The 25,254-nt window shown below is 36.1% G+C and overlaps 3 protein-coding genes across 7 annotated transcripts; 1 reads left to right on the forward strand and 2 right to left on the reverse strand.

Moving 5' to 3' along the window:
- The first annotated feature begins 4,306 nt into the window (after window positions 1–4,306).
- LOC122316142 (receptor like protein kinase S.2) lies at window positions 4,307–7,270 on the forward strand. Its single transcript, XM_043132679.1, has one exon. The coding sequence runs from the start codon at window positions 4,562–4,564 to the stop codon at window positions 7,073–7,075; it is 2,514 nt and encodes an 837-aa protein (XP_042988613.1). The 5' UTR covers window positions 4,307–4,561; the 3' UTR covers window positions 7,076–7,270.
- Window positions 7,271–7,392: 122 nt separating this feature from the next.
- On the reverse strand, window positions 7,393–12,447 carry LOC122316147 (probable calcium-binding protein CML22). 4 transcript variants are annotated; one of them, XM_043132683.1, is made up of 5 exons: window positions 11,963–12,447; window positions 8,388–8,716; window positions 8,090–8,289; window positions 7,804–7,978; window positions 7,393–7,697 (listed from the first exon to the last, which is right to left on the reverse strand). In XM_043132683.1, the coding sequence occupies exons 2-5, from the start codon at window positions 8,674–8,676 to the stop codon at window positions 7,585–7,587; spliced, it is 777 nt and encodes a 258-aa protein (XP_042988617.1). In that variant the 5' UTR covers window positions 8,677–8,716; window positions 11,963–12,447; the 3' UTR covers window positions 7,393–7,584. The 4 variants fall into 4 exon arrangements, with proteins under 4 accessions (XP_042988617.1, XP_042988625.1, XP_042988620.1 ...); XM_043132691.1 differs by having other exon boundaries at window positions 8,388–8,579; window positions 11,963–12,443; XM_043132686.1 differs by having other exon boundaries at window positions 8,388–8,627; window positions 11,963–12,440.
- Window positions 12,448–13,214: 767 nt separating this feature from the next.
- On the reverse strand, window positions 13,215–24,360 carry LOC122316164 (protein PHR1-LIKE 3-like). 2 transcript variants are annotated; one of them, XM_043132703.1, is made up of 7 exons: window positions 24,204–24,360; window positions 23,913–24,111; window positions 19,742–19,818; window positions 19,420–19,474; window positions 18,909–18,987; window positions 18,411–18,480; window positions 13,215–13,829 (listed from the first exon to the last, which is right to left on the reverse strand). In XM_043132703.1, exons 2-7 carry the CDS (start codon window positions 24,100–24,102, stop codon window positions 13,398–13,400), a joined length of 903 nt encoding a protein of 300 aa, XP_042988637.1. In that variant the 5' UTR covers window positions 24,103–24,111; window positions 24,204–24,360; the 3' UTR covers window positions 13,215–13,397. The 2 variants fall into 2 exon arrangements, with proteins under 2 accessions (XP_042988637.1, XP_042988634.1); XM_043132700.1 differs by having other exon boundaries at window positions 23,913–24,116; window positions 24,204–24,348.
- Window positions 24,361–25,254: the final 894 nt, after the last annotated feature.

A 25,254-nucleotide genomic window follows, 5' to 3' on the forward strand; every position in this document is an offset into this window, starting at 1 on the left:
ATTGGTAGATCTAATTTGTGAGCAGTAGGACCAATTTTAAAGGAGATCTGTTGAGTCCTTTTTGTCATTTCCACAGTGTTGTTTACCTGAAAAAACCACTTCATGATCAGAGTTGCATAATGTCTCCACCTAAAGGAAGATGGGTTCAAAAACTATCATACAATAGTCTTTGGGTAGATATTTTAACCTCCTTATAAAATATAAACCAACCAGTTGACTTTTTTGCATATAAAGGTGATAGAAATGCAGTTACATTGGTGGATTAGATGGAACAATAAAGTCGACACTTTCGATAGTATTCTGTAGATAAAAAGATTAGTTCAAGATCTTTAGTGAAAAAGAAATATTTATATATAAAGAAGATGAAATGAGATAATTTTAGATAAAAGTTAAAAGTTGAATAAAATATTGTTAGAATATTTACTATTATTATTATTTTGAGATTTGAAAATGTTGAATTAGGATTTGATAGAGTTGAATTGTTTATTATGTTTTAAGTAGGAGTGGACTCCGACTCTAACGGAATTGGAGTAGCCACCTCCAACCTTTGCCTCCGAGAGTCAAAGTCAAGATGTCAAAGGTGACTGTCAAAATACCCACATAAAAATAAATAAATAATAAATCTAGCTATATTAGAGACCAAGCAGCAATAGAAGCCCTAAAGAAATTAGGAATAAGACAGATGTGAAGTGGAGAGAAGTGAAGATGAGATCCTACGAAGTGAAGTAAAGACCAAACAAAATACCCACAGAAGCAAAATCCAAACCAAATCAAGAAATTATATGCACAAATCAGTGAAATCACCCACAAAAGCAAAACACAAAACAAATAAAATTGTGAAAATCACCCACATAAAGATATGCAAGAATGCCAAGAAAAAAATCAAAAAATCGAGTTGCTCTCCCAATCCCAACTCTACCATATCCACCTCATGCCGTTGATCAACTCAGACTCTTGTGGGGCTCTTCGTGAGCAACTCCACGAAATAGAAGCCCCACCTCTAGGTCCTCTTCCAAGGAAGTCGTACTTCCAGATTTGCATCAGTGCCGCCTGTTGGCTGGAGTACCTTCACCATGGTGCGAAGAATAGAGAAAATGGGTGGAGGCGCTAGAGGGGGAAGAGAGGAGAGGAAATGTGAAAGAGATGAATATATACCCTATTGAAAACGACGTCGTTTAAGGATTTCTAAAAGAAAATTGCAAAACATGGTATGGAGCCTTAAGGGACTCGAACGCAAGTTCTTTGATAATCAAAATTGGGCCTTTACCATTAGGTCACTTGCTATCTGATAGTTACAATACAATATATAATATATAAAAGTTAGAATTCGAAGCCAACTAGGCCCCCAGATTCCAACTCTGACTCTGATTAGGAAAGTTGGAGTTACACTCTGATTTTTAAAGACTCCGCCTCCGTCCGAGTCGAAGGGTTGTCGGAGTTCAGACGGAGTCGAAGCATTAAAAATTTTGCCCACCCCTAATTTTGAGTGAGAATTTAAAAAAATTATAATAATGAGATGAAATAAGATGAAATATTCTTTAAATTTAAACTAACTTTTAATATTTTTTAAAAAAATAAACATAAATAATAATAAATATTATAAAACCCCACTTTATTATTCATCCGAAACATTCGAATTTTTACCCAAACTTTGAAGAAATCTTGATCATCTTTGCAGAATCCAAGCCAGCTGCAAGCTCGCTTAATTCAAAATGGGGCCTACTTCCTAATGAATAATATCACGATATATCACATCAATTACAGTCAGAAGGGTAAATCTGAATCCCAATACCCATCATCCCATTAAATTTAAAAAAAATATATATAGTGGAGATTTTTGTTCTTTGGCCCCTCAAAAGTGGAGGTTCATATTTAATTTCCTGAATGAGCGGCTAAATTCCATGAGCTAAAAAGAAGAAAAAAGAGTTATCGATCAAGAATTTTTAAAATTTTTAGTCTTCGTTTGGTTATATAAAAACATGAAATATTTTGTTAAAAATTGAATAAAATATTATTATAATATAATTTTATTAATATTAATTTTATATAACTAAAACCAATAAGATTATCATCTCATCATAAAAATTGGGCAGTCAATATCCACAAAGGTCCCCCAACTCTTTGAAAGAGACAACACAAAATTAACCGCAGAGGATCCAACCTTTGCACGAATATCAACGCACGAGACTAAATACTTCACACCTTCACAGTCACAAGTTGAGATAACAATCTTCCAAATGCAATAATATTCGTGAGATGTGGCCATCGTTGTTGTTCTCAGGACCATTGCCCAAAAATAGACCAAATGATCAATAGCGGTCGTGCACCACTCTCCTCATATAGTCATGTTTGGGGATACAGACATTGATTTTGAAAAGTTTTGAACTCTCAATTCAAATATCTCTACACTAAATTTTGAAACACTAAAATATACTTTACTTCAATTTTGGTAACAAGCAAAAAATATCAAACAAGTTTTTACATGATTTAACAAAATCTCACACAAATTCTTTCAAATAATGTTACGTATAGTCGTGGAATACGCAAGCGCTTTGTATTTTTTTTTAAACAAAACAAGATTCATTATTAAAAAAAACTAGTTTTTTTCATATAAATCTAATATTTATTCAATTTTTTTCAAATAAATTGCACAGCATTTATGGTGTCCACACCACATTTTCAAACTCCGAATAAAAACAGCCTTTCTCAGTCCAAATTTAAAAAAAAAAAAAAAAAAAAAAAAAATCTTACATCCAAAACATACTTAGTTTGTTTTTGCAAAAGAGATGAGATGAGATTAAAATTAAAAATTAAATAAAATATTGTCAAAATATATTATTTTATTTTAAGATTTGAAAAAAGTTGAATTATTTATTTTATTTTATGTAAAAAATTAAAAAAATTATAATAATTAGATAAAATGAGATATAATGAATTGTAAAAACAAACGAGGTAGATCTATACAATCAAATGTCAATGCTCAAAGACAAGAACATCCATAAAATAATTAATTGAAAGTAAAGTAGGCGACCCATTCAACCCACCCAAACTAACAAGAACCACATGAAAAATACTGAACATTATCTAAAGAAACTCCTCACAATATCATTCCAAATTAAGTCATTTTGAACACAAAAGTTCCCCCCCGCCCCCCAACTACCTCCTCACATTCATCTTGCCGCCATGCACAAGCCCTATTAAATGAAGTGGTCCCACAATCAGCGTCACTGCTCATTTACATTTGGGGCCCCATCTCTTCTCAATGTGGTTGTGATTTTATCTTATTCTATATATATATATATATATATATATCTCAATCGCCTTTCATTTTATTCATATCTTCCAATCACTCTTTTATCTGTCAATTTACACGCATAATGACTTGAAGACAAATTTATATGTAAACTTTTTTGGAGAAATTCTTCACTTAACAGTGAACTTGGAGCTTTTATTCCACCATTTTCTCTTTTCTTTTTTAAATGTCTCCTAACCTTTTTGCAAAATGGAAATAGAATTCTCTTTATCCCTATGAAAACGGTGTTGTTTCACATTACATAGATGTTAATGACTTGAATGTCATCCAATCAAACCGAAATTTATAACAATAAAAAATTCAATATGTAGTCACTTTTACGTATTCTTTATGCACTCCACTAATATAATTAACTGTTTAACTTTTTTTATTAATAAAATAACTATTTATCAATCACATTAATAAAATATGTAAAGAATATGTAAAAGGACTACATGTTATATAACTCCTATAGGTACAGGCCAGCTCAACCAACAAAAGAATCATAGGGAAGCAAACCCCAGATTAGTGGGAAAAGCTAAACCCAACCTAAAAGTCGACATCCCTTTGACAATCTGACCCTTAAAACTTATGCATGGCCCAGCAAATGGCACTTTAAGACGAACCCTTGTACTTAGTTTGAGCAGTCCGACAAACCGTTTAAGACGAGTGAGGTACTCCAAATGCTATATCATAAATAATGAGACGTTTAATGGTTTTTTTTTTTTTTTTTTTATGTATTTTTTTACACCAATTTGACATAATCATAAGAGGGGTGCTACCGCCACCGAAAATCCTGCACCTTTTTGTGCCGAACAGTCTAAATTTGGCTTTATGACATAACCGTAGAACTTTGACTTTAGATTCTTAGAAGATATAGCTCTAATTTTCTAGACTGAAAATTTGGACAATTCTAGATATTACGGTCCAAGGAAATGTGTTTTCCAGCTCGCACCTCCAGGCGTATGAGTGATGAGCATTTCTAGTGTAAATACTGGAATTTTATGATCTTCCAGAGGCAGAAAGAACAGCAGAAAGAAGATTAAAGAGAATTTTCAATAATGATGACATCATGGAGGGGGTAGGTTCCAACTTGGCGGATTGATAGCTTAGAATTCAACCATGCAACCTAACCATCGCTAATGACATCATATATAGAGGGTAGGTCCCAACTTGGCCGGTTGATAAAAGGCATTTAAAGCAAGCATTACATGATACCTGTATACGATTTTGAAAAGCTTCCTTAAAACCTCCATTCATGTACTGCTAATGCTATTCGAGCCATCATCTGGCACCAGTACCATGCAGCTCAAACACCTATGCCTCATTTTACCGGCAGGATTCAAAGAAATCAATCCAGTTGATGATGAACAAGTCCGTAAACCCGCAAAGGAAGTTGAGAAAGACGCCTACCGTGGCTGCGGCAATCAAGTTCTTGCTTTGATCCGTGATTTGCTGTGCAGGGTTTATGACTCAAAGTGGATCAACTTTTGTCGCCATGAAAGCCAAAGGACACAACAATCTGCAGTGTTTCACGACACAGATGGGATACAACTTTCGGACAAGGTCGGGGCAGATAATCCAAGGATCTTTAGCTTTGCTGAGCTTTATATAGGGTCTAATGGGTTTAGTGAGGATGAAGTACTAGGCAGTGGAGGTTTTGGCAAGGTGTATAGAGCAGTTCTGCTCAGTGATGGAACTGTGGTTGCTGTTAAATGCTTGGCAGAGAGAGGGGAGCGGTTTGAAAAAACTTTCGTGGCTGAGTTGGTGGCTGTGGCTCACCTCCGCCACAGGAACCTTGTCCGGTTGCGAGGATGGTGCATTCATGAGGACCAGTTGCTTTTGGTTTATGACTATATGCCTAACAGGAGCCTCGACCGTATACTTTTTAGAAGACCTGAAAATATGGGGTCAGCACCTCTCAGTTGGGAGAGGCGGAGGAACATAGTCAGAGGCCTGGCAGCTGCACTTTTCTATCTTCACGAACAGTTGGAAACTCAGATTATTCACCGGGATGTGAAGACAAGTAATGTGATGCTTGACTCCCATTACAATGCCAGGCTTGGTGATTTTGGCCTGGCAAGGTGGTTAGAACATGAACTTGAGTACCAATCCAGCAGACCCTCGACCCAAAATGACCAGTTTCGGCTGGCAGAGACAACAAGAATTGGTGGCACGATTGGATATCTACCTCCCGAGAGCTTCCAAAAACGAAGTATTGCAACAGCAAAATCCGACGTTTTCAGCTTTGGGATTGTTGTTTTGGAGGTGGTGTCAGGTCGACGGGCAGTAGATCTCACATATACAGATGATCAGATAGTTTTGCTTGACTGGATCCGAAGGCTGTCTGAGGAAGGAAAGCTTCTGCAAGCAGGGGATTCTCGGCTACCAGATGGGTCTTACAATCTTTCAGATATGGAGCTCTTGACTCATCTTGCACTCCTCTGCACACTCCACAACCCAGAATCACGGCCAAACATGAGGTGGGTTGTGGAAACACTTTCAGGCAACATTTCTGGTAAACTGCCAGCTCTCCCATCATTCCGGTCCCACCCCCTATACATCTCTTTATCCTCCCCTACAAACACTAGCACAAGCAATTCTAACACCACCAGGTCCATGACACTTAGTACTAGCACGACTGCCACATGTGCATCATCGCACTATGTGACAGCCACCGGAGAAACCATATATGCAACTGCTGAATGTGAAAACAGAAATACAAGTTCTTTGGACAGCATTTATCAGCGATCAAAAAAATTTCCTTTGGTAGAAACTCCTCGAGAAATATCCTTCAAGGAAATCATTTCTGCTACCAATAATTTCTGTGAATCTCAAAGGGTAGCAGAGCTGGACTTTGGAACTGCCTACCATGGCTTCCTGGACAACTCTCACCATATCCTAGTGAAGCGGCTTGGCATGAAGACATGTCCTGCACTGCGAGCAAGATTCTCAAATGAACTCCAGAATTTAGGAAGGCTTCGCCACCGGAACTTGGTACAACTCCGTGGGTGGTGCACTGAGCAAGGGGAGATGCTAGTTGTCTATGATTACTCAGCAAATCGCCTTCTAAGTCATCTGCTTTTCCATCATGTTCATAGATTTGACCACTCTATCCTGCAGTGGCGTCACAGATACAACATAATCAAATCGCTTGCTTCTGCCATTCTTTATCTTCATGAGGAGTGGGATGAACAAGTTATCCACAGAAACATTACTTCATCCGCAATTATTATTGATCCAGACATGAACCCAAGACTTGGTTGTTTTGCCTTAGCCGAATTCTTGACACGAAATGAACATGGGAATCATGTAACTGCTAACTCAAGCAGATCAGTTTGTGGGATATTCGGTTATATGTCACCAGAGTATATAGAATCGGGTCAAGCAACTCCCATGGCAGATGTCTACAGCTTTGGCATTGTGGTGCTTGAGGTGGTTAGTGGACAGATGGCGGTGGACTTTAGGCGGCCGGAGGTTCTATTGGTGAAGTGGGTCCTTGAATTTGAGGCACGGAGAAGACCATTTGAAGAACTGGCTGATATAAGGTTGAATGAAGAGTACAATCATAAAGAACTTATGAGATTGGTAAAACTAGGAATTGCCTGCACAAGCTCCAACCCACAATTAAGACCTAGCATGAGGCAAATAACAAGTATACTTAATGGGAATGACGACTGCTTTGTGAGTGCAGGGCAGAGAGAGAGCAGGGAAGAATGGAAAGAAAGAAATACAAGCTCTGTGTCATTGATTAACAGGATCCAAGCTCTAGGAATACAATGATAGTCACTGAAGTAACATTAAGGAGTGAAAATAGAGTGTTAACTGGATTCTGATAGCTGAGGAAGTTTCTACGTGGCTTTTGTTTCTATAATTATCTTGTCCACAGTTTCATTTTTAAGCTTTTTGTACACTGTTTAGGCAGATTTTGTTTACAACCAGAAAGAAGCATGTCTTCTTATTTACCTTTTGTGATAATGTAGGATGCTCTAGTTATATCTAAACGTCTGCAATATCCATTTCAAAGAACCGTTCAAACAAGCTTTTTTCATTAGAATTTAGAAAATAAGGGAACAAGAGATTTGAAAAATCTAACAAAATTAACATCAACAGAAATCATTGTAATTTATAAAACGGAATATAGTTCAAACACCTAAAAAAAATCTTAAGTGATGAATACTAGAGACAATATTTAAGTCTTTACATATTTGAGAGGCTTTAGGAATATACGCAGATGTAATCTGACCTCATCAGTCTTTACATCCTGTTAATATCAACCTGTCACCTTTTTGTTAAGTTCCTGTAAGAGGCACTTCTTCATCCGTGTCAATCCCAACCCAATTGATGAAAGCAAAGAGGAACTCCCTGAAACTGACTTTCCCATTCCTGTCCCGGTCCATTTCTTCTGCATTAATTCAAATAGAAAAACATAAAAAGTAAGAATACAATATTGAGGCGAGGAATAGAAAAACAAATAAAACAAAATCCAAAGTAAGTCAAGCAATTTATACTGAATCGTATCCGGGTTATGTGTGAAGGAGATTTCTCCCGAGGAGAGGAGTCATTAAATGCCTTGACCATGTCGCTCTTATTCAGCTTTCCATCTCCATTCTTATCGAAAAACAAGAATACTTCAATTATGGCATCAAAAGTTGCTTCAAGCTGTGGTGAGCCCAACCTTGATGTCTGGGAAAAAAAAAAAATCCCAAAGCACTTACATATACCATTCAGGACAAAATTCGCAACCACATGCTTTGTTCTAAAAAAACCAAATCAATAGAAGCGTATTGTGATTACAGTATGGGAGGAAGAAGGCCCCTTCAGGAGATAGATAAGACAAAGAAGAACGATAAACTCATTGAATTGTATCCCTTCACTGCCATCAATGTCGCATGAATGGAAAAGATCCTCAACCTCCTCCTCCATCAGATGGAGTTGCAGTTTCTGTAAGCATTTATTCAGTTCATCTCTGTCAATAGTTCCACTAGAGTCTTCATCTACAAGAGAGAGAAAGAGAGTCACTTTACAATAGACGTTAATGATAACAACTTGAAAGGGGGAAGAGCTTAGGAAATGGGAATGAACCCAGTCTTACCATACTGTTCAAACACAGCTCTTATATTTTTCAAACCATCTCTTAGCTGAGGGAACTTCATAATTATGCTGTCAATTGACTTGAAATTATGATGTCCTGAGGAGCCTTTTTTGGCCTCAACCATTTTCCTTTCAAGCTTTGCATCCAATCTCTTATACTTGTTTGGTGAACGACAATAGCAAAGCATGCTTCCTACTTTGATGGATAAATACTTCAGAGAAAGCCAGGGGTGAGGTGTTCCTTTAAATGAGACACAATGAGGAATCAATTCAAGCTCAACAATCAACATATACCCAGATCATGTCTGCATGTCTTACATCTTAGTTGTTCTGTCAGTTACATAACATGAAATTAACCACATTATATAACCATATAATGTTTTCAGTCATCACACAAATTCGAGCAAGAATCAAAATGCTGACAGATTATTCAAGCTTCTGACAATATCAGTACCATTGTCTGGCATTACAATGAAGAATGTTTTGATGCACTCAAATTTTCACAATTTGGAAACTGTAATTTTCTATCTTACCTTATGCATGCTCTACCAATCATGCTTACTTCTACATATGGTATTGAAACCACCTATCAAGGTCAGCCATGTGTAACAACTTAGGGAAAGTGCTGACCACGTTGGCACATTGGCACTATCATCTAAAAAGACTTGTCAATTTCAAGCTTCCCTATAATTATTTACAAAGCCCATTTTCACTAAGTAGCCAATGTGGGATTTAACACCCATGACTACCTCTATAACCTAACCACGCTATGTGGCTTATTCATATTCCCAATGTGGCACTTAAGCGCTACGTAATATGTTAAAAAACATTACAAAAAGACCTATCAAACTAGTGAATTATGGCATTCCATTCACATTAATTGCATAAAAGGAATGAGCATCTAGATATATAAGTATATACTCTAAAACATCCAGTAATAAATCCTAACTCAATGGAGGAGAAGCATGAATTAGGAAGAAAACAAAATGGCGTAGAAACTTAGAATATTCTTGTTTCAAAAACAGTACATGGTTGTTGGTTTTAAGGGAATTTATTTTTACAAGTGTTCCACACAGAAAGAAAGGTGCACGATATTAAATCTATTGCATCAGTTTTGAGCGTGTTATCAGTAAGTGAATTTGTTTGAGAGCTATTGACGAGCATACAATTTTCCACCCTTTCTCTCTTTACATTGAGCAAAGGTTAAAAGAAACTTATTGACCACACACTTGATATGAATATCCCATGGCTAAGTTGATATTTTGATAAAAATCAAAATCATGATACTCTACATCCCTCAATCTTGCTATGAATATCTTGTATGGCTAACCTAACTTACCAACTTGTAAAGTTTTCCTTGGAGAGAGTCATCATACCTGCCACTTTTGTCTATTTTATCAAGTTTTCCCATATTTACTATTTATTGCATATATAATTTCTAAAGCATTTCCTTTGTTCTTATTAAGCCACTTAGGCCATTTCTCTAGTAAAGTTTATCGTTTACCCATTCTTGCAAGCATTATTTTTCTCTATTACTCAAAAAACACCCTTGGTTTTCTATTCTTTTCATTTTCAAAACACCCTTCCTCTTTATCTTCTCCCTTCTTGCACATCTCATCTCTGTTAACATCTGAGCTTTTTTTCTACCCTTCACTTTTTATTCATTTTCATTTTCGAAACACCCCCCATATACTTGGTCTCTTGCCTACTCTTATGATCAATAAAATCTTGTTTACCAATCAAAAAAATAATGTAAATCCCAGTTGCTTACCAATTCAGTAGGGGATTGGTGCAGAGAACACCAAGGTGCCAATGGGTCTTCGTTCACATGGTTAACAATGGCCACAACACTGGCTCATATAAGCCATTGGTGGTAGGAAGCCATCCTATGATTATAAATCCAGGTAACTGATTCATTGCTCCTTCTCTGGGATTCACATTAATTACTTTAGTATAGGTCTTTAATTATGTTTCATATGTATATATGTATTACTATTTATTTTCTTGGGACTCTGAGAAAGGCAACCTTTAGATGCATGAGAATCTTGATACACTTTGGAGTTTTTAAACTTATAATAGTATTTATGTTGTATTTTCTTTTTTTGTTGCAAATTCCTGTCTCTTCATTTTGGGTCTTTTTGCAGTAATTTTATTAGAAGATTTAATGGGTAATTGTTTGCTCTCTTTTTTTCTCCCTCTCTCCCTCCCATTCCCCTGTTCAGATTTTTTTATTCTTACAATGACTTGTTTCTAATTGTTCGATTATTTTTTAAAACTTTGTTCTATGTTTTCATTAATTGAACTGTGAGGATAAACATTTTTGTGACTACCAACATTTGAGTAAAAAAAATTAATGTACTTTGTGATTCTTTTTTATGTTCCAGACCCAGATGAAGAAGATTTCTATCATATATGTCTGGGGTCGTCCACATCTAGCTTTGTTAGATTTGGAACTCTATTTTCTATAAGCAGTGTTATTGTTATAGTTGTTTTAGTTGCTTTCATGCTCCCGTATATAATGATGGATGTCTAGCCAAATTAACTAAATAATTATGCATATTACTTTCATTAAGTAACTTTAATGATTACGACTAGTTATAATTTACTTAGTGATGATTATGCCATTTATGAAGGTCATGGCCACAGCTGTTAGCCTGGAATATTAAACCACCACAATTCCGACCACTCAAATCTATGAATCTTCCACTGATTCATAATTCAGAAACTTACCTCTATACTCATCAATTGTCCACTGATACAAAACTATTAAGTTTGACTGTTGTACTCAACATGAATTCTCAGTTACTCCTAAAGTTTTAACCCAACAATCCTATTGCATGTCGTAAAGAAAAAGAAGAAAGGGGGAAAAAAAAGCAAAATACTTGAAAAACAATTAATTTCTTATTAAGTCTTCAAGGCCCAACTCTTTTTGCCTTAAAAGATAGGAGGAAATGACCTGTGAAGTAAATATATCCTGGGACATATGGCAATCATATTTTATGTTTTCTCAACCTAGTCCCATGATGCAAAAGAAGAAAGAACCAAAAAATACCGTTAAAATTTAAAAAATTAATAATAATAATTCGAATTCAGAAGCTTCTAGAGAGAAGGAATCTTACATATGTGTTTGTGTGTGCAATGTGCATGTACTCCTACAATTAAAACTCAATCAGTTCAGTCAATAACAAAAAAAAAATACACCCATATGAAAGAAATTATACAACCCCAGGTAAACAACTTAAAAGAAATATGATCAAGATTCACGCTGTCTTACAACAGTACTACTCAAAAGAACAAAGAAAAGATTAAATAGATAATTTGGCCAGATAAACAGCAAAAGGACTGGACGATACCACTAACAACTATATCTAACCAACTTCACATTAACCCAAACTCATGCCCAGCCGAAACCCAAAAAAAAAAAAAAAAAAGTTTTAAACCAGGAATTTTTCTAGCATTCTCACATCTATCTTTCGGTTTTCAGTATTAGTCTAACATTGGAACAAAATAGTTCACATATTAAGAGCAAAAATGAAAAATTGGCAACTAAGGGAAAAATAGAGAAAGATCACTCACCGGAAGAAACTTTCATGATGTGAAAGAGGGAGAAGCTAGCCGCCAAGAAATAACAAAGATAGCAAAAATGAGAAGCGCCCAGAAAGCAAAAGAGGAAAGTGAAGGTAATTAAAGACAGAAGAAAAACGGTTGTTCCTATATCTGAAGTAAGTGGAGATGCCCCTGTTGCATTTGACAAGAAGCAGCTCTGAATATGCCTCTCTTTCAAGGGAACTACTCTCCCTTTTTAAGCTTGTCATCGAGACGCCACCATTAAAAGGGCATATATACACCCGCTTGCGTGAGCTTGGGCCTTGACTGTAGTTCCACCACCTTTTCATTTTTATGTTTATTTTCAAACGATAGTGGCGTAGGTCCTCCGGGACCGTACCACCTTCCTTCTGGCTTCTTCCAAAACTGTTTAGCTAAAAAATTAAGATGTAGGCGTCGGTTACTTTCGCAAACGTGACGAGAAGAATTGAAACAAAAGGTCAAAAGTTTAATAAAATATTATTAAAATATATTATTTTAATATTATTATTTTTTTATAATTTAAAAATATAAAATTATTTATTTTATTTTATGTAAAAATTTAAAAAAATTATAATAATTAAATAAAATAAAAATGATTATAAAAACAAACGAAGCCTTATTATTTAGTCACATAGTCTATTTAAAAAAAATTCTACCTATCATTTTCATACTATTTATTTAATGGTCATGTATAATAAATAGATAACCATACGATTATTTAAATATATAAGCATGGTTTAAACTAAAAATCATTATTAAATTTTTTAGAATTCTCTTTGAAAATTTAAAGAAAATCTTAAACAAATGTAATCTGTATATTTTGAGAAATGATAATTGTAATTATAAAATACACGAATATTATGTACTCTTTTTAAAAAAATAAGTAAATATAAAATTCACAAAAAAATATTTTTTTAATAATAAATTCTACTATTTTTAAGAATGAATGCATCATACTAACATAACTCATAATGGTATCTAATATTAAAAATAATCAAAAGAATTTCTTTTAGATAAAAATAAGTTCAAGACCTCGAGATGGCTTAATAGTGAAACTACCCATAGATTCGCGAAAGAAACCCCAGTTTACATGGACTTCACATTCAACAGACTCAATATTTCATATGGATTCCCTCCTTTCTAAAGTGGCTATAAGATTATAATTCTATATTGATGTCAGATTCATCAATATTTGAGTGTAGCTGCTTAGACCTTCATTCACTAAGCTTAGAGTAGAAGATGGAGAAGTAATGTAGTTTTTCGACTATAAAATATAGGCATTTGCCACATTTAAAATATCTGATTCCAGAATATACAGACCACTGATGAAACAGTTGACAGATGTTGGAACATGTAGATCAACCAGACATGAAAGAAAAGAAAAAGGTTTCACATTCTGATTAAAGAAATATCCTACTACTATTCATCCCATATTGGTCATCATCCATTCTATATCTTGCCGCATGTTACCCTCCAAAGGCAACGAGTCTCCATTGCCAAATAAGGGCCTTGGTCTCTTCTTCAAACCCATTCCCAGTGGAGAAACTGGGCTTCCAGTTGATGTCAAGCAGCTTTCAACAGAGCAGTCGCCAATTCGAGCAGGCAGATTGGAAGTGTTATTGTTGTCTAAAGCTGCAGCAATTTCCGACAAGGAGGGCCTTTTCATGGTTTCGAGAGGATCCAGCCCTCGACAGTCATTGGAAACCTTGATAGCCAGTTCTGAGAGCTCTTCCCTGGCAGCTTCAAGCCCAGCAGATTCAGCAGCCTGGTCGTTGAGAGCTTTGCAAGCCTTCTCCAGTATTGACTGCAGGTATTTGCCTTGTGCTTCAATCCGAAGTTGCAGATGACGCTGCACCTGCTTTGAAGAAAACCGTTGAGTAATGCTTTGTAAACCAAAAATATTTACGCCATAGATCTCAAGACAAGGGCATCTAAGTGGACAAATGTGACACATAATAGTATATCAGTATGCCATGCCTGGGTGTTTTTGAAGGAGACTGTATACATGATTCACGAGTTAAACGACCATTAGTAAACCTGTAATGCTTCAATGGAATACCTAAACCACATGACCTATACTCCAAAATGACTAGTCAATGATACAATTGGAGCCCCATTGAAACATTATCCAGAACAATAACTTTTCATTCTCAAATAATGTGGGATCTAATACACCACCTACCATTATTCTTTATCTTATGGGGTATCACAAAACCACTAGACGCCTCTCATTCTTAAGAGAGAATATCACAGGTCACCCAGCACACATGCTCATGCAAAGCATATGGAGTTCATTATAAATAACCTTTTGCATAGGTAGAAAGGATCCATTTTGCATCCATTTACACTAATATCTCATATGGTCACACGGGCCTTCATGCTTCTCTCTCTCCTTTTCTCACCTCTCCACTCACCGCACTCCCTTTTTTATCTTCATGGCATGGCCTTCCCATATTTTTTTATGCATAAATGTGCATCTTTTGGCTTGGCAAAGCAATTGAAAACTTAGATAGCAAATATATAAAAGGAGAGTCAAAATACAGCGTATGTCAAGCCAAGGGCACATTTGTTTAGTAAGTTGCATTGGAAAAGCTTAGCTTACAATAAGTTTTATGCATATATCTTCAACCATTGCGTAGGATTTTTGGGGTCATTTGAAAAAAGTGCAATTCACAAAGTAAAAGAAATATGATTAGTGATGGAAACTATAGAGCCATTCGAACACACAAAATGCATGCCTGAAGTAGGCAATTTTTTTTTTTTTTAAATTTATGTTGGGAACCTCTCAAGACCCTTCGGACTCACCCCTGCAGAGTAAACCACAGTCCCGTGCACTGCACCCTCGGAAGTTTCCTTACACGAAACTAATTAAATCATTAGCTTTTCATAAGGGGGTGTGGCCCTAAAGGATTGTTTACACCCATGAAGTGTTGAACCGTGAACCTTGAAAGGAGTGATACCCCAAGACTAAGGCCTTCACCACTTAGGCCAATCTCTTCGGGTTTAGGCAAATTTTAGACTCAGAGTTCATTGCTAATGGGCGCCTAGATAGTAGTCCCAACTTAGGCTAAAGGATGGCGATAAGCTGGCTCTTTTGGAGCTTAGTCTAGGATAGTACCCAAAAGATGAGAGCCAGGGTGCTTTGCAAATTAGATATTGAGGACTATGATCCAAGTGAATTTGGATTTTCTTTCATAATCTAATTGAGAGATGTGGTTTTAGGGAGAAATGAACTTGGATAGCACATTGTCAGTGCACTTATCTATATTGGCTCTCTAGCAACTCTCGCTGTTTGAGATGAAGAGATCCCCTTTCACCGTTACTTCTCCCTATCTTTATGAAGGCTCTCAACAAAATGTTACCAATTGCTGTTGATGGAGATTTTCTATATGGATTTTCAGTGTGAGTAAATAATCTTGATATGCTAAACATTTCACATCTATTTTTTGCAAATGATCCCGGATATTTTGTGGGTCAAACTTGATTCATCTCTACACTAAGGGCCATTTTCTTATGTTTTGCTGCTTCTAGCTTGAAAACATATTTAACTAAGTCAAAGTTGGTTCCTGTGGGAAATGTCTCTAGCATGGACAGTCTAGCTAGCATTTTGGGATGCAAGGTATCCTCTTTGCCTATGAAATACATTGGCCTCAATATTGACATATTTGTAGCACATGAGAGAGACCCAGGCGATAGTCAAAAAACCCTAGAAGACAAAACAAGCCGCCACCTTCCACCTTGTCTGGCCGACGAGTGCCACCTCATTGCCAGCAAAGACAAGGTCGAAGGGCCCCGACGACTTTGCTAAGGGCCGTTTGACTAAGGTCCTTCCGCCGACGACCTGGATTTTCACTGGGTTTTATTTCAGCAGTCTTCAAAGAGCTCCGGTGGTTGTGCCGATAACACAAAAAGAGTCACCGACTTCAAGCGAGGCTGCTAGGGTACTCCGGCGTCGATCTGCTGGAGCTTTTTCATGAATCCTAGAGGTCTACAGTGACAAACAAAAATCTGCCGCAACACTCCACTTCCTTTAGCCAGTGAGCAACAACTCAGTCACAAAAAAGGCCTACGGGCCCCGACATTTTCGTTGAGGGCTGTTCGGCTTTGGTCTTCTATCCGGTGAGCTGTTTTTTGCAAGGGTGTATTTCGCAGTCATTGTTCCCGAAGCTTTTTTCGACAAAATGAAGCCATTAAACTTGGAAAGCCCTTGCATTTGATGTTGAAGGTTGATATCAATATGGGTTAGATGGTGCGTTTTTGGGTGGAATCCAAGGCTTTCGAGTTTTTGCCAAAAACATGGAGGTATTCATTAAAAATAATGGAGAGGAGCAGAAGGGTTTGGAGATATGTAGTGATGAGTCGTAGGGGTATAGAATGGCTGGTAGCTATGATGGGAGCAGTATTAAAGGCAGGGAGAAATTCAGATTTCACAAAGCATTTGCGCAAAGGTAACAGAGCATTCATGGCTCAACAATGATCCAACAAGCATGGTTGGTATCTAACTGTCACCAAATATGGTGGAGGAAGCCAGCAAAGTGTTGTAGTAATTCCTGAAGGGTATGAAGGACAGGGTTCGGAAAAGTTTGCTGCGGAATTACGTAGAGCCGCGGATTTGCTCTTTGATGATGGGTCAAGGAAAACCAAAAGAAGAATGAGAACATCAATTTGGAGGTGAATCATAAAGACCCAAGCACATCCACATTGGCGAGGCGATCATATGCGGCAACTCTAAAGATGGGTCATGTTTCGATGACTCATAGAGTGGAGCAAATGGTAAAAGTGGTCTATAGATCACGCAAGCTCAAAACCAGCTTGAAGCAATGCAAAATTCTCTTAGGAATATGGAAACCCAACTTGTCGGGTTGAAGGCAACGATAACTTTTCTTGTCTACGAAAATAGACACGCTTTCAACTAGAGGCTACAGGGTTGTTAGAAACAAGACTAAGGCCCGAATCCTTTAAATTCAGATAAAGGAAAACGAAAAATTGGATTCGGCCTTGTCCCTGTAACCAAATTCAAGAGAACGTGGTGGGTCAAAAGGAAATCTAGGTTATTTGAAGTGGGTTCTACATCAGGTGTTGGTGTAGAGAATGCAGTAATGGAATGCAATTCGCCTCAGGTAACACAGGATAAACCAATAGGCGATGTTACACCCTTGCCCGAAGAAACTGTGGCTCTCATGTCGAAGTTGAAGGAAAATGGTAAAAGAGATGTAGGATCCGCTGAAGTTGCATGTATAGGGTTACCAGAGATGAAGATACTTGCTATTACTCCAGAAGCTCCAATGGGGATGGAAAGAACCAATGGACTTGCTGAGGAGGTACAGGACTTGTCATTGGTGCCTTGCGTAGAGGAAAGTCTAGAATCAAGAATGCAGTTGGATAATGTGTCTGGGGATAATGTTGCTCCCCTGATCTCTCTTCCTCCGATAGCAAATTGGATTCTGCCTAAAGTTAACGAGATTTTGCCTTTCGTGGGGATTTCACATGGAGGATGCGAATATCAATTCAAAGAATTAATCACACGGTCTAGGCAAGCCAAGTGCTTGAAACCAAAAGTTTCAAGAAAAACAATGAGTTACAGTGCCTTTCTTGGGTAATCAACTATGACGCTAAGGGTAATAGCTCAAGTAGAAGGAAGTCTAAAGGGAGGGCAATGTGAAAACGGGAAACACAGGGGATTGGGGCTGGGGTTTGGCTTGGGTATTAGTTCTACGAGAAACAAGGGGTTGAGGTTCAATGTACTTTTTTGGTATTTTGGGTTGTTTTTCACAGGCTTTTTTGGGTCATTAGGGGGCTCTTTAATATGGGCTAGGCGTTTTCTTGTATACATTCAATGTAATTGGTTACTCCTTTTGATATATATAATATTTTTACTTATAAAAAAAAAAGATACATTGGTCTCCCCATGGGCACCTCTTTCAAGAAAGTCTATTTAAGATTGCGTGATTGAGAAGATTTGAGTGCCGATTTGCTATTTGGAAGAGATTGTATTTGTCCAAAGATGGTAGGATCACCTTGATCAAGAGTAATGATACAAACTTTGAGGATCACGACTAGATGCTAGACAAGCTTAAAACTTTCTTTTTAATACTTTGTACCTTTGGGTATTTTCAATACATTGTAACAGGCTGTCTATAATTTTCTGATCTTTTCTTTTCCTATTTCTAATCAGGTGTTCCTCTTGTATGCTACCTGTACACTTGGGCTATTTCATTTGTGCCTTTTAATAAGAACTTTGATTATTTATCAAAAAAATGTTGAAGCCCTAAGAGTTAGGAAAAATAAATTCTCAAACGTGGTCTGTCATCTAACTTCCTTATGGCCACGCATACATGTGGGTAACAAATTCCATGTGTGGTCAAAGTCATTAAATACTATTCTAAAACTTAATAAGCTGCATTTCATAGCCAGACAGACAAAAAAAAAAACCAACCTCCAGCTGCTCATGCAGTCTTCGTTGGACTTCCATTTGTACTCGCAATGCCTCAGTAACTTGATAATTGCTGTCAGAAGGATAAAAGTGCAGCGTCATGTCAAGATAGGATTTTTATTTATCAAAAAAAAAAAAAAATGTCAAGATAGGATTTACAGGTTCTGTAACCACTAAGAGAGAAAATACATTTTGCACCCTCCAACTGATACACAATTTTCCATGTAATACTTAAACTACCAAAGTAGAGACATTGCACCCATCAAAGAGAACATCTTGCCCAATTTTAGCTGCTAAGATGGAAATAAATAAGTAATGTGCCACAATCTTAACTGTCGGATCTTAACGGAGAGTGCACGTTATAACTTTGAGAGTGTAATGTCTCTACTTTGGTAGTTTAGGTAGCATATAAGAAATTGGGTATCAGTTTGCAGGTGCAAAAAGTATTTTCCTAAAAGAAGATTAAAGAGTTCTGGTAGGAACACAGAAAAGATGGCATACTCATTCAAATCTTGCACCATTATTCTTGAAGATGGCGATGAAGATGCGCTAGTGTCCTGACTTTCCGCAATGCAAGAAGCTGCAATTCCAATTGCAGACTATTATTAATCTATAAAATGCCAATACTTGAAGGAGACAGATCAAAATAAAAAGAGCATTTAACAGAAATCTCAACTGTCCTGAAAAGAACACATATAAGTGAGAACTTCTATCTAAGAAACCCAGGCATGCACCTGCTAAATATGGAGTTTTCATCTTATTCAATTAAATGACAAAATATGCCCAAAAGTTCTCCCTGGGTTTTCTGGAAGTTTCTACCTTTTGTTGGACATTCTCATATATTCTGGTAGTTTCCTTCTATTTAGTAAGGAATTGTCAAGACATTTAAAAAATCTGTACAACAAACAATGCTTCTTTCCTTTTGAGGGGAGGGGAGGGGAAGGTGAGGGGGCAGGGCATAACATATAATAGTGTGGAAAATTAAATCTGTAATGAAGATTAAGGTAAATACCATCCTTAGAGCTTTCAATAGATTCCTTGCAAGATTGCTTCCCCAAGCGGTATTTCTGCAAGAATGGGGCATCAAGGACTGGAAAAGCTTTATATACAAAACACCAGATAAACACATGTTATGGTGGTGCAGGAAAAGGCCAGGAGGTAGTCAGATGTGATAAACTATGAGTTCAGAATCGTGTGCTCCAGATGTTTGGTATCACACAAATCTCAAACACTTAACATCTCTCTCCCTCTTAATTTTTGGATCATTTTTCCAAAAAAGGGAAAAAAAAATGGAAAATCGGGCTCAAGGGGAAGAGAGAATAATAATAACAAACCTGGAGATGCGATTTTAAGTGATAAAGGGTGAGCCCTTTTACCCCCATTGTTCTCATAATTGTCTTAGGTGTTGCTTCTGCAAAGCACATAAACATGGCACCCGACAGTTTGATCAACAGTTTATCATTAAAACCAAAGAGAAACTAGCTGCCATAAGACAGAAGTACTGCCCAAACAAAAGTAGATGTGCTCAGCAGTGTTCAATATAAATCAGCCTGTGTACAAATCGAGCACCAAATACCATAAGCCTGAACAAATGTTCGTAAACTTAGTTTTCACATTTTCTATGAGTGGTTAATCAGTAGAATTTCTAGGTGATCAAGACTGGAGTAGGAGATATATCCCACTTCCCAAACTAGGACATTTTTAAGCTTCAAATCTATTTTTCAGCATAGGTCCCAATATATTTCCTTTGAACTCAAGAGCCAGGCTGGAAAAAAAATTCAGTAATATAATTTTTTACCTGCCACCAGTGGCCCCCCAAAAATCCCCCCCCCCCCCCCTCCCAAAAAAAAGAATAATAATTATAATCCTTGCGTGCTCTCCAAGATTTTATAAAATCTGTATATACATAGAAATACTACTCTTCAATTTTTTCCTATATGGCCCAAAATTTTATTTAATTTCTATATATCATGCATTTACTATAATGTGGTCCCTTCAAAATTTTTTTTTGTTTTTTTCCCCTAGTAATTCATTCAATTTGATAGGTAAATTCTAAAACAGCTTAAAACTAAAATTAAATGTATGAGAATAATAAATTTATTAATATGGACCCCAAACTTCCTGATTATATGATATTAAGCTTCTTAATATGGAACCCAAAGTGAAATAAAGACTAGAAAAATCATTTAGGGTTGACATTTTGTAAGAAAAAATAGTTGAACTTTTATCCTTTAGATTTCATTAAGCAAGAAAAAATTTATTTGGGGCCTCAATTGTAGCATTATATACTGAATGGGGCACTAAAATATCCAGATTTTACATAAAACTTGTATAAACTAGCTTACATACTAAAATAAGAGATGAGTTTATGAAAAATCACCTGATAGCTTTTATTGAGAACACAACTTTTAAAAATATCTTTACAAAAATGATAATAGATGAATATTATTATATGAAAGACTAACATAAAAAAATTTAAAGGAGATGCTAAGTTGTGCTTTTTAGAATCTTATTTCAACATGTATATGGCAAATTATAAATCCTTTTCTTTGAAATGCAAGCTCTCTTTAAAGATGACTTTACCGAAATGTAACTTTTATATATAGTTATGATTTTACAATATACTGTGGAATTGAACTTCAGATTTATTTCTTTTTATTTTTCATAAACATTACAAGTTAGAAAAATTAGCCCCCCCCACAGAAAAATGTCTAGTTCTGCCACTGCCTGCCACATACCTAGGTTTAGATTTGACATGGTTACCTTACAGGTGGCTACATCACTACAGAAAGCTAGGATGTGGTGACAGTTTTAGGACACAATCTAGAATAGAAGAAATCTCTATTTTTTAAGTAAATAGGAAATCTAGCAGCCTGTTAACCTCGGCCATTTTTTTTTTTTTTATAGGTAACCTCAGCCAAATTAAAAGAGCCTCACCCATAGTGTTTAATGATATTTAACAAACAGCTTTACCTATTCAAGTAAAATTAGTAATATATTATCCATGAAATGAAAAGACAATAAGCTTCACTTGAACTTGAAAAATCTAATTGGTGTTATATGGTACATTTTTTTATAAGTAAAAATATTATATAAATCAATAGGAGTAACCAAGTACACCAAATGTATACAAGAAAACACCTAGCCCAATTAGAGAGCCTCCAATGACCCAAAAAGCCCATGAAAAACAATCCAAAATACACCAAGCCCAACCCCAACCCCTTGTTTCCCATAGAACTAAAACTCTACCCGAAAACCCAACCCCAACCCCTTGTTTTCCCGTCTTCACAATGCCCTCCCTTTAGACTTCCCTTTAGTTGAGTTACCACCCTTAGTGTCGTAGTCAATTGATCAAGAAAGACGTTGTAACTCCCTGCTTTTCTTGAAACTTGATTTAAATGGTACGTACAACCTTTTTTTTTTTTTTATAAGAATCAAATTTTATTGAAGTGAATGAAAATAGGCATAGCCTATGTACACAGGGAGTATACAGAAAGAAACGCCTAAAAACATTCTAAGAATGCTAAGTAAAAGATAAGAAGTCATGAGTACATACAACCTATTATTAGCACAACCCCGTATTTTGTGTTGAAAATGAACAAACCATCAGATATGTCTGGTTCTCAGCAGCTCGCAATGCCTTTTTTTACAATTGGTAAACAAGATTTCATTAATCTTAAAAGTAGGCAAGAGCCTAGGTATAAGTGACATATACAATAGCATCACATGTGAGTGCTAGTTTAGTGATACAAGAAATTCATGGAAGTTCATTCCATTAAAATCAATTACAACCGACCAATGGAATAAACTATCAAGTTAGTTCGCAATGCTAGCTAGATAATTTTTCAAAATGTCCTTCCAAAATGTATCCTCTTTTTTTCTTCCACCATTCATACTAATGCTCTCTTCTCAACTAGAATGATGAATATGTCAATAACCGCAATGGTCCCACTTGTCACTTGTTGACCAAACTACCGACTTCTAACTCTTTAGTTTATTATTTCTTGTTTTCTGTTTCAACCTCTGGTGAAACAGACTCCCTTTCATATCTACATGGTGTCAGTCAGAGAGAAGAAAAGATTCTGTATTTCACATCTAGATAAGGATTTTACAAAAAAAGCTACAAGGCAAGGTGACAGGTATTGCAGGGGTTGTAGAGCCATTAGCGATAGGTGGACTATGTAAGCAACAATAATTTTCAAGGAAAAGTGATGGAGAGTAGCTCCGCAGCATTGAAGCAGCATGGTGATGGTGATAATGCCACAAGAGTGGTGGGGCTTCAGCCAATCAATATGGTGGAACTGGTACTGGCAGGGAAAAAGAAGGGATTTTGGTCATGTGATGGGGCAAGGTAGTACCAAAGGCCTATCTGCTGTCCAAGAAAAAATAATGATGATGATGATGACCATGATGGTGAGGATGGCGATGACGATGAAACGTGAAGTTGAGACATAGTGACTACAATTGACCAGTTTTGTTCTCCTTTCGTTGCAATTGGGAAACGATGTTAATCACGTAGACAAACTTAATTTATGTTTCTTTTTCTTTTTTTAATTTGCTATGAATTTTTTATAGGTATTTTTAAATGTTTTATGACAAGAACTTATAACAAATAATATGAGTTTTATTGAAATGATTCAACAGAGAGAGCATAATCAGGTTGCAAATTTGGACACAAGGATTTGCTCGAAGTCCCCATAAAACCATTGGACCACGGAAAATAAAAAAACAAAAACCAAAAAAAAAAAAAAGCCCTACAGCTACTCTAATTTGTCTTGAAGCTAAACTATGTAGACCAACAATATATTGACTAAAACGGTTCCAAATACACATCCTTGCGGGGGTACTTCTCATTATTGAAGTATCCGAGAAACTTGGAATGAAGTATATTAACAATTATGTTTTAACACTTGCGGAAAAAAACTGAGCGAAAGTTTCGTTGAAGCATCAATATCCATATTATCACTTTTATATAACATAAGTGTACTGTATATGGCTGTGTAGTCCCCCGGAGGGAGTGAGGTATAATTGACAGAAATCAGCGTTAAGATGGCCATAATTCATGAGGTACACTCCCAAAACAACAGAAACGGTTAAAAATAACGATGAAAAAGATACAAACACTGACGGACAACATGCTGTCAACCTTGAAAAGAAAAACGAAAAAGGTAGAAATAAGAAATCTTGCCTGCTAAGAAAGGAAATAACACTCCTATAATCAACTAAACTCAGCACAACCAAAAAGTACATCCAAAACCATCAACAAATAATACACCGTTATCCAAAAGTAACACATTAAAAACATCTTATACACGGAAACAAAAAAAAAAAATGAAACGCGTTTAAGCGCCAAGATTCAAGCAAGTGAAAAGAACCCAGTAGCCAAACCAAGATCAAAAACCACAAAAATCAAAAAACCATGAAAAAAATATCTAAACAATAAATAAAAACAACCACGACCAAGAACAGTGATATTATAAGACTACTAGTTCAAAGTATACGTACTCTCAGGGCCACCGAGCTGGGTCACAGCGTCGACAAACCTCTCGTGGAGCTCCGCAGTCCACCGGAGCCGGGGTTTCGGATCCGAAGTGAGGACCAAGCAAGCGTCACCGGGTAGGTTCGTCCCGTCCAGAGATCCCTGGAACTCGCCGTGCCCGACATCGAGCGGCAGCGAGTGAATGGCCGAGTACATTACCAAAGGCTTCCCTTGAAACACCCAAGAAGTAAGCGAAAACAGCGAGGACAGAATTTATCAAGAAACTAGAAAGATCCGGTTGGAGAGAGAATGGGTACCTGGGGTTCGGGGCTCGGAGCCCCGAATTGGTGAGAGAAGAAATGAAAATGAAAAAGATAACAGTATTTCGTAAGAGTAGAGAGTACCTATATATATATATAATAATTATAAATATATAGTGAACGAGGCATGCAGAGGCTGGACAGCGATGTCCTGTTGTGTCCCTGTCCCTCGTCCTCTCTCTCTCTCTCTCTCTCTCTTTTTCTCTCTCCATTTTCTGTGCTCTGTCTGTCCGAGATAGGGAGCGTGGGACTGTACGAGGGACTCGTAAAAAACAGTCTAAAGATGTGGCAATGTGTAATCTGGTTGGCATCTTCTACTCCTGTGTTTATTTTCAGAGTAATGTTAAAACTCTCGAGTTCGGGAGCTTTTATCGAATTTTTTTTTTAATTTAGTGATTAAATAAATTTTTTTAAGTGATAGTGTGAATTTATTTTTTAAAAAAATATTTAAAAATATTAAAAATAAATAAATTTAAAAAAATTAAAAATTAAAAAAAAATACATTGGAGAGCTTTTTCCGAGGTATTTTTTCGGTAGTTATAGACTAATAGCGCTATTCTTATTTTTAATATTAATGATATTTTCGTTCCATTAGGATAGAAGAAATATTTCATTTTATTTTATCTTATTTTTTTTATTATTATAATTTTTTAAATTTTTATATAAATATATTAAATAATTCAATTTTTTTTAATTTTAAAATAATAATAATATTACAAAATTATATTTTAACAATATTTTATTTAACTTTCATATCAACTCAACTAACTATTCAAATGGTATCTTAAGTAGTGTTTGGATGTTGAGATGGGATGAAATAAACTGGTTATCCAAACAAAGACTTATTGTAAAATTAATTTAATATATTATATTAAACTATATCAATTTATAAATTTATTTTCATAGAATCTCTGTTATAACACTTATTTTAATAACATGCGGTAAGATTCACATAATGGTTCGAACCAAAAAGTATGGAATGAGTTCATGTGGTCGTTTAGATAGTCAGATGAGATGAGATAAAATAATTTTAAATAAAAATAAAAAT

This window comes from Carya illinoinensis, chromosome 1 (assembly GCF_018687715.1).
Source record: "Carya illinoinensis cultivar Pawnee chromosome 1, C.illinoinensisPawnee_v1, whole genome shotgun sequence".
NCBI lineage: Eukaryota > Viridiplantae > Streptophyta > Magnoliopsida > Fagales > Juglandaceae > Carya > Carya illinoinensis.

Bases quoted from the DNA above. Each gene is read 5' to 3' on its own strand.
- LOC122316142 (XM_043132679.1), top strand. From the start codon at position 4,562: ATGCTATTCGAGCCATCATCTGGCACCAGTACCATGCAGCTCAAACAC.
- LOC122316147 (XM_043132683.1), bottom strand. From the start codon at position 8,676: ATGTTGATTGTTGAGCTTGAATTGATTCCTCATTGTGTCTCATTTAAA. The intron at 8,290-8,387 runs GTAAGACTGGGT...TCTCTCTTGTAG, and splicing joins AGCTGTGTTTGAACAGTATG to ATGAAGACTCTAGTGGAACT. The intron at 7,698-7,803 runs GTATAAATTGCT...GAATTAATGCAG, and splicing joins CATAACCCGGATACGATTCA to AAGAAATGGACCGGGACAGG.
- LOC122316164 (XM_043132703.1), bottom strand. From the start codon at position 24,102: ATGTACTCGGCCATTCACTCGCTGCCGCTCGATGTCGGGCACGGCGAG. The intron at 18,988-19,419 runs GTATTTACCTTA...TTGGAATTGCAG, and splicing joins TATTGAAAGCTCTAAGGATG to CTTCTTGCATTGCGGAAAGT. The intron at 18,481-18,908 runs GTATGCCATCTT...TCCTTCTGACAG, and splicing joins ATGGTGCAAGATTTGAATGA to CAATTATCAAGTTACTGAGG.